The sequence below is a fragment of the Ursus maritimus genome, unplaced genomic scaffold (assembly GCF_017311325.1).
Source record: "Ursus maritimus isolate PB19 unplaced genomic scaffold, ASM1731132v1 scaffold_19, whole genome shotgun sequence".
NCBI classification, from domain to species: domain Eukaryota; kingdom Metazoa; phylum Chordata; class Mammalia; order Carnivora; family Ursidae; genus Ursus; species Ursus maritimus.
Window position 1 is genome coordinate 4430236 of NW_024424341.1, and position 13647 is coordinate 4443882.

At 49.8% G+C, this 13647-nt stretch overlaps 1 protein-coding gene and 1 long non-coding RNA gene across 9 annotated transcripts in view; one reads left to right on the forward strand and one right to left on the reverse strand.

The window, feature by feature from the left end:
* Positions 1 to 1164: 1164 nt before the first annotated feature.
* Positions 1165 to 10092, reverse strand: LOC103673825 (ribonuclease P protein subunit p29). 5 transcript variants are annotated; one of them, XM_008702677.2, is made up of 7 exons: positions 9837 to 10092; positions 7817 to 7869; positions 6010 to 6233; positions 4523 to 4600; positions 4296 to 4357; positions 2615 to 2716; positions 1165 to 1682 (listed from the first exon to the last, which is right to left on the reverse strand). In XM_008702677.2, the coding sequence occupies exons 1-7, from the start codon at positions 9841 to 9843 to the stop codon at positions 1546 to 1548; spliced, it is 663 nt and encodes a 220-aa protein (XP_008700899.1). In that variant the 5' UTR covers positions 9844 to 10092; the 3' UTR covers positions 1165 to 1545. The 5 variants fall into 5 exon arrangements, with proteins under 5 accessions (XP_008700899.1, XP_040489178.1, XP_040489176.1 ...); XM_008702678.2 differs by lacking the exon at positions 1165 to 1682 and adding an exon at positions 2358 to 2514; XM_040633244.1 differs by lacking the exon at positions 4296 to 4357.
* A 32-nt stretch (positions 10093 to 10124) lies between these two features.
* The window catches only part of LOC103673824, a 53042-nt gene continuing 49519 nt past the window's right edge, over positions 10125 to 13647 (forward strand). For 2 of the 4 annotated variants that reach the window (XR_005835573.1, XR_571478.2), the window contains exons 1-2: positions 10125 to 10360; positions 12067 to 12175. This is a non-coding gene — a long non-coding RNA (uncharacterized LOC103673824). Of the gene's footprint in view, positions 11354 to 12066; positions 12176 to 13647 lie in introns of all 4 variants that reach the window. The other 2 variants (XR_571479.2, XR_571477.2) reach the window with 2 other exon arrangements.

A 13647-nucleotide genomic window follows, 5' to 3' on the forward strand; every position in this document is an offset into this window, starting at 1 on the left:
TCTGACTCGGTGGGGCTGGGGAGGAGCTGAGCGTGGACACTGCTAATGAATCCCCAGGCTCAGTGCAGCTGTGTTTTTGGCTCCGTGATTTCTTCTTTTTCCCTCCAGCCTAACCGGGCTATAACCGACACCTACAATGTGTTCAGTGCACGTACTGTGATTGCGTACCCGGAAGTGAGGACGGTTTCCCTACTCTTGCAATTTCTAGACTTTTTTTTTTTACTTTCTCTTGATTAATTGTATCAGCAAATACTTCCAGAATTTCTGTAGCAGTGATACCCCCTTCCCACTCCTGACTGTAATGGAAATGTGTGGTCTTTCATCCTGAAGCAGGTTGCTGGCTTTGCAGATAGATTTTTCACGTGAAGGGAGTATTCATTTATTTGTACTTAGGTTAAGAGTTTCTGTCCAGATGGTGAATTTTACAAAAAGTTTTTTTTTTTTTTAGCACCCGTGACTGTCTGATTTAGTTTTTATATGAGGAATACCAAACCAGTGGGGCTGCGAACACTGAGCCACGTCTGTATGCTGCCTGCCGCGCTTCGAATGTGTGAATTCAGACTGTGTTCTGTACTTTCGTAGCCGTGCGTCCAAAGGAGTTGGTCGGTAGTTCTGTTTGGGTCCGATTTTACGTAAGTCATGCTTTACAGTTAGGCTGCCCTTACAAAAATAATTTAGAACTTTCCTTTTCTTTAGGTTCTAGAAAAAAAAGCAAGTGGAAGTCCCTTAAGTTTTGGGTAACATTCTTCGGGAACCTTTTGGTTTGGTGGGCAAGGAGGGGTGGGCTCTTGACAACCCCATCCATGTCTCTTAGGATCTCGATGGTTTTAAATCTCTGCTGGGTTGATACTGATGACTTTTAACATTTTTTTTTTAAAGATTTATTTAGTAGAGAGAATGCAGGAGTTGGGGGGAGGGGGAGAGGCAGAGGGAGAAGCAGGCTCCCCGCCAAGCAGGGAGTCCAACTTGGGGCTCGATCCCAGGAGACCGCCGTTCGGTCCCAGAGTTCCACAGGGGGCGTGATGTAAAGCAACACGTCAGATGCGCCGAGCCCCTGCCCTCGGGAAATTCTGTCTACAGGGCCCCCGCCAGGCTCAGCCTCGGGCCGCTTCCCTTCGGGCCTGGCTGTGCCGCAGGGCTCGGGCCTTCACCAGGAGCCTCCTATGCCGACACGTGGGTTTTATTATTACATAAGCCAGGGATTCATCACAGAACATTCAGCAGACACAGAAAAGGATGAAAAAGAAGTAAAAAGCTCACAATGGCACCAGTCAGGGCAGCCTGGGTGGATCCTGCCAGGGTTTCCTCTCACGGAGCAGAACACGCCCGTCGTCACCTAGAAACATACAGCCCTCCGTTCCCGGCCTTCTTTGCTCAATACGGTGTGTTTCTTCCTGGATGATGAACTGTTCTTAACTCTGGTGTTAACAGGCTGGGGGGGGGGGTCTAGAACCAGAACCGACCCGGCTATCTGTTCGCTGACAGGTGGGCACTCAGGTGTTCCCAGTGCTTGGGGTCAGAACAGTCGCCTCCACAGCAAACAGCTCACAGGTCAACGGTTCCCTTGGCCTTGAATTTCTTGGCGGATCGCTCACTTGACCGAAGCTGGAATTTGCTTCCATAAATGTAGGAAATGAAGCCATCGATTTCCACTGTGAACACACAGTTTAGCTTGGGGATAACTGAAAAAAACAAACAAAAAACCCAGGAGAAAAAGGACGAGGAAAAAATCCTTAAGTTCACACTGATGCATAATACTATTGATAAGCTAGTAAGAAACAGGGATCCACAAAGCTTAGCAGCACCGGGATTATAGGGTGTTATTCGGCCATATGACCGATTTATTCAGATTTTAAATATAACTCAACACCTAATTTTCAGGGTCAAAGGCTCTAAGCCAAACTCCCAGAAGAAGTGCTAGAAACAGGTCTCCCCATATAATTTTCAGACAGACTTGTGGCTTTACGCTCCGCGAGGACACCTAGACACCTCTTTCTGAGGTTTAAAACGAGACAAGAATATACAAGGAAACGGAAGGAAGCAGCAAGAAAAACCAAGCTCCAAAACTGAAGGAACAAAAACCTCCCACCGTGGTTTTGCCATCTCGGATTTGCGGGCAAGGGGTGTGGAAATCTCGACAGCCCGGCTGCGGACGCTCGTCTCTGCTAGAACAATGAGCTCTGGCCCACCCAGCGGGTGAGCCTGCACTTGCTTTCCTGAGACCCCAAGGGTCAGCAGAAAGGGCAAGATCCTGGAACTCCAGGGACAGGCACTACCCTAGCTCCCTTGTCTGTCCTGTCCACTCCTCTGGGGGCAGCAGCTTTGGGGCAGGGGAGGGCCTCAGGCACGGAAACAGACCCAAGTATCTGCAAGCGTAGCCACGCAGCCCTTCCTTCTGTCGTATCTGGCTGTGGCTGCTGGCTGGGCTCCGAGCTGCCTTTGGGAGAGCGGTGGGGGCAGGGGGTGTCCCCAGCAGGCGTGGGACGTACGGTCAGCAGGCATCTGCAATCTGTGCTGATGTGAGAGACCAAACTGAGCTGCTGAAGCCACAAGGACAGGGCTGATGGAGCTGGGTAGGCCGTAGGCCACAACACCCTGACACACAGTTACTTACCTTTCAGGCGGTCTTCTTTGGTGAGGACTTTGAAGACGTGCTTTGTTTCCTGTAGAAGGATTCCTGTAACACCCACATAGGAGGGGCATTTGGATTTCGTGACTGCAAAGGAAAAGGACATTCAAGGCCTCAGCCTTGGTGGTGCTGGGGGCAGCACAGCTAGCTAGGTGGGGACAGGGGGGAGGGGCTCCTCAGCTGGACAGGGACCAAACTGGATGAGAACTCAAGGTCCCAATGCCCTGCCTGTGGCTTTAGAGCATCTGGGCTGCTCTGGCAAGGTGTCCTTTGGAGGGCCTGCAGCCACGGAGTCTTGGGAAGGACTACGAAGCCAAGAGGTCACGTGTATGTCCAGCACCACCAAGACCCACAGGTTGCTGGCACGGGGCCAAGTCTCACCAATGGGCTCTGAAGGAGCACCTGTCCACCATGGCCTTCCCATGACCTCCCAAACTCTGGCCAGAATGGAATCTTGCTACAGGCTGTGGAGCAGTGAGTGGGGCCAGCCCCTCAGCTCTCCTGACCCATGCCCCCATGTGTCCTGTAGACATTCACTGAGCACCTGCTATGAGCCTGGCACTGTCCGAGGTCGGTGCCAGGCACGGGAGTGAACAAGACTGTTCTAGGTTCTGCTCTCAAGGAGCTGATGTTCTAATGGTAGGAGGGGAATGTGTACTAAATCAGATGACTGCATTTTCCGGTAGTGGTAACTGTTGCAAAGAAAAAACCCAAGGCACGGGGAGGAAGGTCACTTTCAGTGATGGCAGGCCCTCGGGGGAAGTGACATCTGAGTAGGGACCTGAATACTGAGAAGCAGCCTGTGAACACACAGAACTCTGGGCAGAAGGAAGGAATAAATCAAAGGCCCTGAGGTGGGTCCAAGCCTGGAAGCAGAAAGCAGGCCGATGTGGTCAGACCTGGTGCTCAGTAGAGTCAGAGAGGCCTAGAGCACAGTAAGGAAGCAGAAGACAGACATGGTCTGAGGTTTGATATAAGACCTTCCCTCTGGCTGGCCGGTTGGGGGAGAGCAGTGTGTCAGCAGGCAGAGGGTTAGGCAGCTTCTCCAGGAATCCAGGGGAGACGGTGGTGGCTTGGATTCGGGGGTTCGCACACGCCGATGGACATGGGAAGAAGAAACGTGATCCCACCCAGGTTTTTAGGCTGAATGACCAGGGTAAACGCTGGTACCATGAACGGAGCTGGGGAACAAGGGCAGGGGCTGACGTGAGGAGGCGGAGTGGTTTCGGATATGGAAAGGTTGTGACGCCTACTGGACACGTGGGCGGCTGTGTGCAGTGGCAGCTGGATGAGTGAAGATGTTCAGGGGAAGGTCTGCCCTGGAGAGGACACTGGGAGCTGGGAGTCCACAGCTGAGACTGAAAACTATAGGGAAATGGATGAAAGGGACTTTCTGTTCAGGGCTGGGGGCACGTGCCAGCAGCTGCTGTGCCCCCCGGGAGAGCAGCAGGGGTCCCTGTGTGGAAAGGCACACAAAGACCATTTAGGGTGTATCCAAAAAGGGGCCAGAACTGGCTCGGGTAGCTACTCATCTCCCACCCTCAATGCCGGTGATCTGGAAATATCCACATGACCAGGAGTGTGTCGAGCCCTGTAGCACAGAGCCACGCTGCCACTGAGGGACGGTGCGGGCGTTCAGGTGACCGTGGGCTCCTAGGCGAGTTACCTGAAACAAGAGCCCCGTGCAGATCTGCCTTTAACAGCTTGGCCTGAATCATCTGTGGCTGCCTAGGAGGTAAACAGAAGGCCTTAGTGTTGACCACGATCAAGATTCTGCAGGGAGCACACAGGTTTACAAACTCCTGCAGCCGGCTGGCTCTGAAGGCTGCATTTACAGTGATCGTAAGACTTGGGTTCTGCCCCAAGGGGCAAGGCTTCAGAAATGCAACTCACGTGTCTGGCTTGAGACCTCCGCACAGGTCGCGGATGTACTGTTTCCAGAGTTCATGCAGAGGGAGAAAAAGACTGTATCTGTGGCAAAGTTAGAAAGAAGTAAACAGTAAGGCGACACGAGCTTGGGATTGTAACGTCAGCAGAGCACAGAGCGAGGCCTGGTGCCAAGGACCCCGACCTGGGTCCCTGGGGACTGGGTGCGGATCCTGGTTCTACAGCAGATAACCCGACTGACTACAGTCAAGTGCTTCCACCTCCTGAACCTCGGTTTCTGCTGCTAGAACCCTCCTGAGGCTAAGGAGGGGAGGAAGGGGGTGCCCTCCATCCTTCCTGCTGGCTAGATGCAGCCTGGACGGCTGGCGCCCCGGCAGCCCCTCAGACCGTGAGGCAGCAGGCACAGATGGCGGAGCAGCCAGGGAGCTCCTGGGGCAGCGCTGCCCAAGTCCCTGCCACACCAGCCCGGGGCAGGGGTGGTGCTCATCTGGTCTTTTCATGAGAGCAGTGAACTTCAGTCTTGCTGAACCACTGCTCTCTGAGGTCTCCTGCTACAAGAGCTGACCCTGGGGAGGGGAGTGAACAGGAGCTGCTGGCTGCCATGCACGTCCCCATGTACGGGAACAGTCTGGAAGGTGAGAGAGCAAGTGGTGGGACAAAGGGGAGGGACCAGGTGAGAGGACTGCAGAGGCTTTCCTCTGGAGTCAGTATTACTGGGCTGGTGCCTCCTGGGGAACCTGTTACAGGAAACGGCTGGTCAGACCAAGGAGAACCTCAAGCTTGAACTCGAAGTGGGCTCCACTGGTGCAGACACCAGCGAGGGAAACCTGGGCAGGCAGCTGCCCCTTCCTGCACCCAATGCCCAGCTCTTTTTGCAAGCGGGTCACGGACAAAGCGACTGACTTTGTCCTGTGGGATGTGGGAGGCTATTCGGCTGCAGATCTTGGAGTGGAAGTCTACAAACAGTCTGAAGATGAGCATATGCAGAACCGTGGCCAAGGAGGGATGCAGTGTCCGCTGGAGGGAGGAACACGTCCTTCCACGGAGTGATGCGTCCCTTTCAGAAACTTCTGAAACGTGGGCAGCACGCTCTTTGGCAATAAAACTCCCGTGGATGATTCTGTCTAGTGCTATTCAAAGCTATAAAGAGCATATATTAAGATATACCAGTTCCTCTTTCTCTAGGAAAGCTGAGAGACAAACAGCCTGTTGCCATGGGTAACAGACTCACTTGTGGTACGGTTCTCATTAGTTCAGGACACAAGCCAGACAGTAAAACAGCAAGAGCCTCAGGGTGCCCTGCTTTAAAAGCCACGTGCAAACCTAGTCTGAATTGGTAAAGGAAGGCTGCCCCCTTGTGGCAGAAGTGGGCGAAGCTCCCTTAGCTTCAGGGAAAAGGGGCTGCCCCCTCTGCTGCTGGGCTTCCCAAATCCGCACCCATTCCAGGAAGATGAAGCCGCCTTAGGGAGAACGGCAGGAAAGCCTCGGCTTACCTCTGCTGCTCCGGCTTAATGTCAAAGAGGCGCAGCTCCCTCCTCTGCCTGGCAGAAAGGCCTTTGGATTTTTTTTTCTTCTCTTTTCGCTTCCGGCGAGTGGAGTACTCCAGGACCACAGCCTTGCGCTGCAGCTGGTGCTCGCGGGCTTGCTGGCTCATGCGGGGCGTGCTGCGCTTCAGGAAGGCCCTCACGAAGGCCTCGGCCTGCTGGGCTCCCGGAAGCTGCATGGGGATGAGGCGGCATGGGGCCCACTGTTCTGGTGGGGGCCGTCCCAGACCCCCCTACACACCGCAGAGGGGATGCCTTCACTGACCCATCTGTCTCCCGACGGAGCCTCACACAGCCTCCCACTGCTGAATGTCAGCTACCCACAGCTGTCCAGATGTGAAAGTCACCTTCAAATACCAATTCGTGACTGCCACACAGAACGGCCACGTCCATATTCAACTTCCTACTCTATTTCGCTGAGGTTATAACTTTTGAGGAGGATTTTTTTAAAACTCCCAAAACCCTTTATATTAGGAAGAAAAGACTTTCTCTGCTCCTTGGCCGGGAGGAGAGCCTGAGAAATGTATGACAACAATATTTAGTCAGTCATGACCAGATGAAGGCAAGCTCAGAGTGGAGCCAAGCTATGGCCTCAAAGGAAATGATCCTCACACTTGGGTACCACTTGGTGCCCCAGGATGGACCACGCCTTGCGGGGTAGGAATTTTGACACGGTGCCCATGTTGCAATCCTCTTTCCTTGGGTTTGGCCCCGTGGACGCGTCACGACTACTTGCTAGGTTTGCTCCCGCAGAGCTTGGGGAAAGGAAGTGCTGCCAGTGCGTCTCAGCCTCCAGTGCTCACTCTCTCCCACACAGAGCAGAACAGCATTTGACTGTGACTTAGCACAGACTCGTAGGACGTGGGGGCAAAAGAACTGTCCAAATTGTGTGTAATTCCTGAGAGAACTCCAACGTCACTGCCTCTCATGTTGGGAGTTCCACCGGGCTACTCTGCATTAGCTGCTCGTGTCCTAGGTCGGCCACTGTCCACCCAGGTCCTGCCTCTTGGCTGGCGATTTCCTGAACCCCTATTGCGCTAAACGGGCTGCCAACCCTGTGAAGCTAATGTGTCAATAATCCCGCTCCCTTATGGGGAAGCGGGGCTGGCGGGGGTGTGATGTGATACTCTCAATGTTCCAGGCAGCTCCCAGTAAGGACAGCAGTCAGTGTCAGCCTTGCCCCTTTACATACTCACTAAAGATTCATTATCATCACTATTATTACTGTGACAGAACAACTAGTTGCTTCTTTTAAATTCCTAAGTGGCCCTTCTTCATGAAGAAACCACATAACGGTGTACCAGTCTCTTAAAATCTTGATTTCAGGTGAACTCGCTCATTAGCAGCCCCCAGTGGAGCTTCTGCCCACTGACAAAGCATGTCTGCAGCACCAGATATAATCCCTACATTCCCCCGAGGAAATGTGACTGCCTGCCCTCTTCAAGAGGCAAGGGGGCACAGTGACAAAGCCAAATGACAATGTTCACCAGGGCAGCTTTCAGGTGGGCACAGCCCAGTGTCCCCGACACAGTGGGAGATGACACAGGATCAAGAGGTCCCAGTTAACCGAACAAGGGAAAGAGCAGCTGGCATATGGAAAGAGGCCATCAGAACAGCAGATCGTGACTGAGCTGAACCCATCTACTGGAAAGATGAGGAGTGAGATGTGGGAAAGGACATCTAAAGCAGGACTAGGGTATCGAGCCAACTTTGCCATCACCGCTGCTGCTCCCAGACTTCCTGCCATGCACTGTACCTCAATATCGAACTCCTTGGCCTCTTTCTGAGAAAAGGCTTGGTAGACCACACCTGGGGATTCAAACAAACAAACAAACAAACAAACAAACAAACAAACAAGAAATGATCAATTCCTGTTGGGCATGACTCTAAGACCCACGACCTTTCTAACTATGAAACAAACTGTGCTTATTTAGAGATAGAAGATGGGGGTGCTACAAAGAGCACAGGCTTCTCAGCTGTCTTGGATGCCTCTTATTCTACCCTCTGGCCACCGTCCTAGAAGTTCCAAGAGTGTGCTTTCAAACAGTGCTTCTCGGGGCGCCTGGGTGGCTCAGGCAGTTGAGTGTCCAACTCTTGATTTCGGCTCAGGTCAGGATCTCAGGGTCCTGGGATCAAGCCCTACGTCTGGCGCCTCCGCTGAGCGGGGAGTCTGCTTGAAGATCTCTCGCTCTGTCCCTCCCCTCTGAGTGTGCTCTCTCTCAATTAAATAAATCTTTAATAAAAGTTATATGGCAGAACCTCCCTGGTTGCAGATGGTTGGAAATATTACATTTTGTTTACTATAAGACGTTTAAAACAAGGTTTTTCACATATTTATATCTATGAAATTAGGGTCTATCATATAATAGATGGTGTCCTACACTGATAAAACATAATAGGTCTTTCTTCAAGCTCAAAAAATATATATCGACCAATGTAGTTTCAACCTTAAAAACTTGCACACTCCTCTGTTTCTTACTTAATTTTCTGATGAAGAAAAACAAGGCTTTGAGGACGGAGTATGGGTGTAAATGGAATAAATGTAAGACAAAGGCCTGGTTTAAGGGTCAAAAGACTAGAAAACGTGGTTTACACAACACTCTGCAAATTCCACCCCAGCTCCTTTGTGTTTCCCTGGGTACTCGTGAACAAGCAAACCAAAGTGTTTATATATATTATACAATATATTATATTAGATACAGAGTCTGGTTCTCCTTGAAATGCAAGAATGGCATTAAAACCTGTTTCTAAAGACCAACCCCAGGAATGACTTTGCTTCAACTGTCACAGGTGTGTCCACTAGACTTGAAAGTCTTTTCTGGAACGATACACATTTTTTTTTTTTTTAAGATTTTATTTATTTATGTGACAGCCAGTGAGAGAGGGAACACAGCAGGGGAGTGGGAGAGGAAGAAGCAGGCTCCCAGCGGAGGAGCCCTATGTGGGACTCGATCCCTGAACGCCAGGATCACGCCCTGAGCCAAAGGCAGACGCTTAACGACTGCCCTATCCAGGCGCCCCTGGAACAATACACATCTAACAGTTATTGAGCACTCATTACTTGTCATGTACCTGGCTAAAAAGCTACACATTTTATCTCATGGTATTTCTTGAACAATCCTTTAAAGTAGGTATTATTCCTATAACGCACGTGAGAAAACTGAAGCTCAGATATGCTGAGACACATAACTTGATCACAGAGATAGGAGTGGCAGAGATGGAAATGAACATACTGGTCCAAAAACCAGTTTTAACGGTGTCTACACTCCCCTGCGTATACCAGCCCTGGGTGCTTGCTCCCTTCCTTGGCATAGCTATTCTCCACTCAACTCCCAAAGTCCCGGGTTATGATACCATTCCTCAGCACGCTCCCAGCGCTTTCCACCAGACGAGGGTCCTTCCCAGAACAGCAGGCTGGGCAGGCACCACTCTAAGTAACCTCACATAATGGAAACCAGGTTGTAGAGAGGCTCATGGCCTTAACCACTATCACCAGGTAGTGGCCAAGTCGGCCCCAGGCCCTGGGCCCTCCTTTAGCACCGCTAAGCAGGCCCCTTGGGGACCTGTCTCCAGCTCTGACATCCATCCATCTGTAGCTCAGGGACTGAGCCAGGCCAACCGAGACTCTGGGCCTCGGTTTCACTTATGTACGGCGGGACAATGCCCCTAGCAATTTCATTCGGACTCCGCTACGACCCTGTACACCTACCAGCACCAAGTCCCCGACCCCTGACATCCCACCCCTCCACAGCTTAGAGGCCTTCAACCCCGCTTACTCTTCATCCTCGGGCCGCTTCCGGTGCGCTCTGATGACGCTTCCCGCGGGCGACGCTCACTCTTTACCTCTCTTCACTTTCTTCAGCAGCCCTCGGCCATCAGAACATCTCTCGTCAAAGTTTGGGCTAAAGAGACTTCTTGTGCCCGAGCTCGCGCGCCACGCTCAGTCTCCAGACTGACGCTCCAACTCTCAGCTGGGGTCGCGGGCGCGCGGGCTTGTAGATGGCGCCATTGTGACGTCACTGACGCGCGCGCACCTACGGTGGCGCATGCGCCTGGACGGCGGCTTTGCTACACCCGCGGAGGTGTTGCTCGACTTGCGGGTGTCTCTGCGTGGTGGGGCTTTCTCAGCTTGCGTGTACTATAGACGCCAGGAAGGCCAGAAACCGTGGGGTTGCGGTTAGGGCGTGTGGACTGCTTGTGAAGAGCTGGAGTAGAGCGGGGCGAGCGGACCTGAGGAGGACCACGGGGACCTTGGGTATCAAGGGGGGGGCAGAAAGGGGTCGCGGATGGTGGGAATGAGGTACGTGGGGGTCTCCAGTCAGCCTTATCTACAGATTGGCCAGGGCACTGACGTTGGGATAGAAGGTTTAGGCTCTAATTTTGACCTCGCTTATGGCATTTCCCATCGCCGGGCCTCCCTTTTCCCATCAGCTGTGAGTGGATTGGGCCTGATAGTCTGAACGTTTTCTTGAGACCCAGAATGTTAGTTTCTGTCAGTCAGTTAAAAGGCAAGGAATTGATGCTCATTGTTCTAGGGAAGGGTCCAAGAATTGTGGCTGGAAGGCCTGGTGCAGACCTCTCAGAAGTGGCCTGGTGTTCAGCACTGTGCAGCCTTTATTTCTGAGGAGTGCGGTTCAGGAGAGCAGTACAGCCCCTCCACTTTAAGTCAGTGGGTCTCAATTTCCAGTGAGGTATAGAGTCCTTTTAAAGGAACAGGAATTCTCTAGGAGCCCTGAGGTTTTATGTACACAGATCCTAGTTCGGGAAACATTGATTTGTTTTTGGGTGGTGACCTTGTGCCATTTTGATCATAAACATAGGACTGCAGGCCCTGTAATTCAGTGGCTATAATGTGGCTTGTCCTGGTGAACGTGAATGTATGTATATTACCATCAAAGTGGAATTACAACATTGAAATGTATTGCGCTTGAAGATGCCTGAGAATAGTTAGGAGTCTATGGGATTAAGCTTGAGAAACTGCTCTTGGGGATCCATACCATGTGAACTACCAATGTGAATTTAAAAATAGCAACATGAGACAGCAGAAGATAGTAAGAGCCAATTTCAGTGATACAGTCTCAAGGGGGCCCTTTTGAGCAGGACCTTTGTAATTATGGTGACAAGGGAGAAGGCAGACCTCTGTCTTTGAGAGCTTCTTTTTTTTAGGGTTGCTAGGACTGTCTGTCTCCCAGTTGACCCCTTCTGAAGTAGCCAAGTCTGCTCGGATGACTGCCAGTCTTCCATGGAGTTCCCTGCTTGTGGTGGGGTGAACACTGAGAACTGCAGTTACTTTGTAATTCCCTGATCACTACATCATTTTTTAAAAAATAAATCACTTTATTATCCTCAGGAAACAATTGTCTGTATATGCAGAGTGGCACCTGTCCTTACAAATATCAGTATTATTGTGATTGTTGTTTATAATAGTAAAAACTTGGAAACCACTCTATATTCAACAATAGTGGATTAAATAAAGTGTGTGCAAATTAACTAAATTAATTAAATTAAGTTGCATTGCAGTCAAAGGGTAAGCTTAAAAAATTCAGATTCTTTAGCATCCCTGGAGATTCTTCTTTAGTATGTGTGTCTTAAGAATCTATATTAAAAAAAAAAAGTTCCCAGATGATTTTGTGAGTAGTTTTGGCAACTATAGTATGGTACATTATAGAACTTAATATGATAGAGCACCATACAGCCATTAAACAAATTATAGTTTATATTATAACAAAAGGTTACAATTTTTTAAAAGGTTATAATGTTTTAAAAATTATAAATTTTTAAAAGGTTTAAAATATTAACACAAAGCTCAATGTATACACACAAAGGATTGAAAAGACAGACTAATATAGAGGAAGTTTTTAATGGCTGCATAAGTGAGCTTATGAGAGATTCTTCCTTTTGTCTATTTTCTAAATTTTGTTCAGAGAAAATGAGACTTTCTTATTTTTTTTTATATCTATAAATGATAAGCTTTCAAACATGGCTACATATGTGTTTTCCCACTAGTGGCTTTGTGAAAGTTCCATAGGAAGTCAAAGTTTGAGAGCATCATTGCAAATGATCATCCCCTTCAGCCTGAACAACTTGTGAAAGGCTTCAAAAGTGCAGAAAAATGGTAAGAATTCTACAGTGAACACCCATATGTTTTTAAGTTCTACAGTTCATATTTTGCTCTCTTCAGACAGGTTTCTGTTGATTGCTGCTTTAAGACATTCAGGCTGTTAGGTTGAGTACACAAAAGTTTCATATTTAAGCTCAAAAGATTATGCATTTCTATGAAAGTTAGGACGTGCCTTATAAATAAATACACAAATATGGCGTAGAGTGAGCTGATGCCTCTGTTAAAGCAGAGCCTGGCACAGACGACACAGTTGGACAGGACAGCCGTCATTATCTGCAGTCTCATAAAACGGGCACAGTCCCTGAGGCTCAAGATTAAAAACGTCTCTCGCCCCTTGATCTGTATGCTGGTCCAAATGTGTCATTGACTGACAAGGGAGCTGGGAGTGGTGGTGGTGGGGGATGTGGACACAGTGGCACCAGCAGTCATTCCTCAGGCTTAATAGTGCTGTAGGAGACTCCCCGTGTGACAGAGTGTGAGGAGAGTAGGCAATAAGGTTCCCGTCCTAACACTGGACATTCCTGCCAGACAAGCCCTTTCCTGCTGGGCGATTGGGTGTTCTGGCTACGAGAATCAAAGAGCGATGCTCACAGGAGGAAGGCATACCAGCCCCTCTGGTCAAGAGACAGTACTGTGCTCTAAGTCAGTTTAAGGCCAACCATTTAGAACTCCAAGCAGCAGGGACTACAGCACTTAGCATGTGTGGCCAAATATCAGTTTCTGAAATCCAGGTTTGTCAGTCTTTCAAAATCCAAAAGTCACTCTTCAAGGTTAACTTGACCCCAGATGTCTAAAATGCAACATTATAGATTCTTCCAGTTCCCTGAAGAAGTTTCCTTCTCAGCTGAACCCACTGAGGAAACTCAGTTATGTTTTTCATGATGGAATATCTGAATGAAGAGGAGGCTCGTTGGGGTCCTAAGAGATGTCCTTCACTGGATTTAAGGGGTCATTGCTGAGTCTTTTGAAGGATTTGCAGGGAAATCACTGCAGGCTTCATGGAGCATGTGTGCGTGCAGCTCACACTTCCCCTCACCTGTTCTGATCTGTGCTCAGTGTTGGGGAAGCAGCCTAAGAGCTATGTGTTAACATATATATGTGTCCATTCTGGGCCAAAATATGGGAAAGTGGGTGGGAGAAAGGGGCTGATATAAAATCACCCCAAACTGAAATTGGGGTAAGACCAGAAAGCAAAGAGACCTGGGTTTTGTGCTATTTGAGTCCCAAAGCCCTGCTGGAGGTTCGGGACAGACTTCCCTTTCAAGATATTTGAAGCCAGAAGGGGACCTGAAACTGTTTAAAAATCCAGTTTAGTGAAGAGGTCAGGCCTTCAGCATAGCTGCCTGACAGGAAAAGGTGTGACCTTTCTGAGAGATGGGTCTACCTCTTAGTTTCCTTCAGTCTCTGTTCTTTAATACACCACATGCAGCTTAAAATTTGAAAAGCAGTGTCTCTGACATGCAAAG

Coding starts and splice junctions, on each gene's coding strand:
- LOC103673825 (XM_040633242.1), bottom strand. Junction 4,601..6,009: donor ATTAAGCCGGAGCAGCAGAG/GTAAGCCGAGGC, acceptor ACTTTGCCACAG/ATACAGTCTTTTTCTCCCTC. Junction 2,515..2,614: donor CAAAGAAGACCGCCTGAAAG/GTAAGTAACTGT, acceptor CTCTCACATCAG/CACAGATTGCAGATGCCTGC.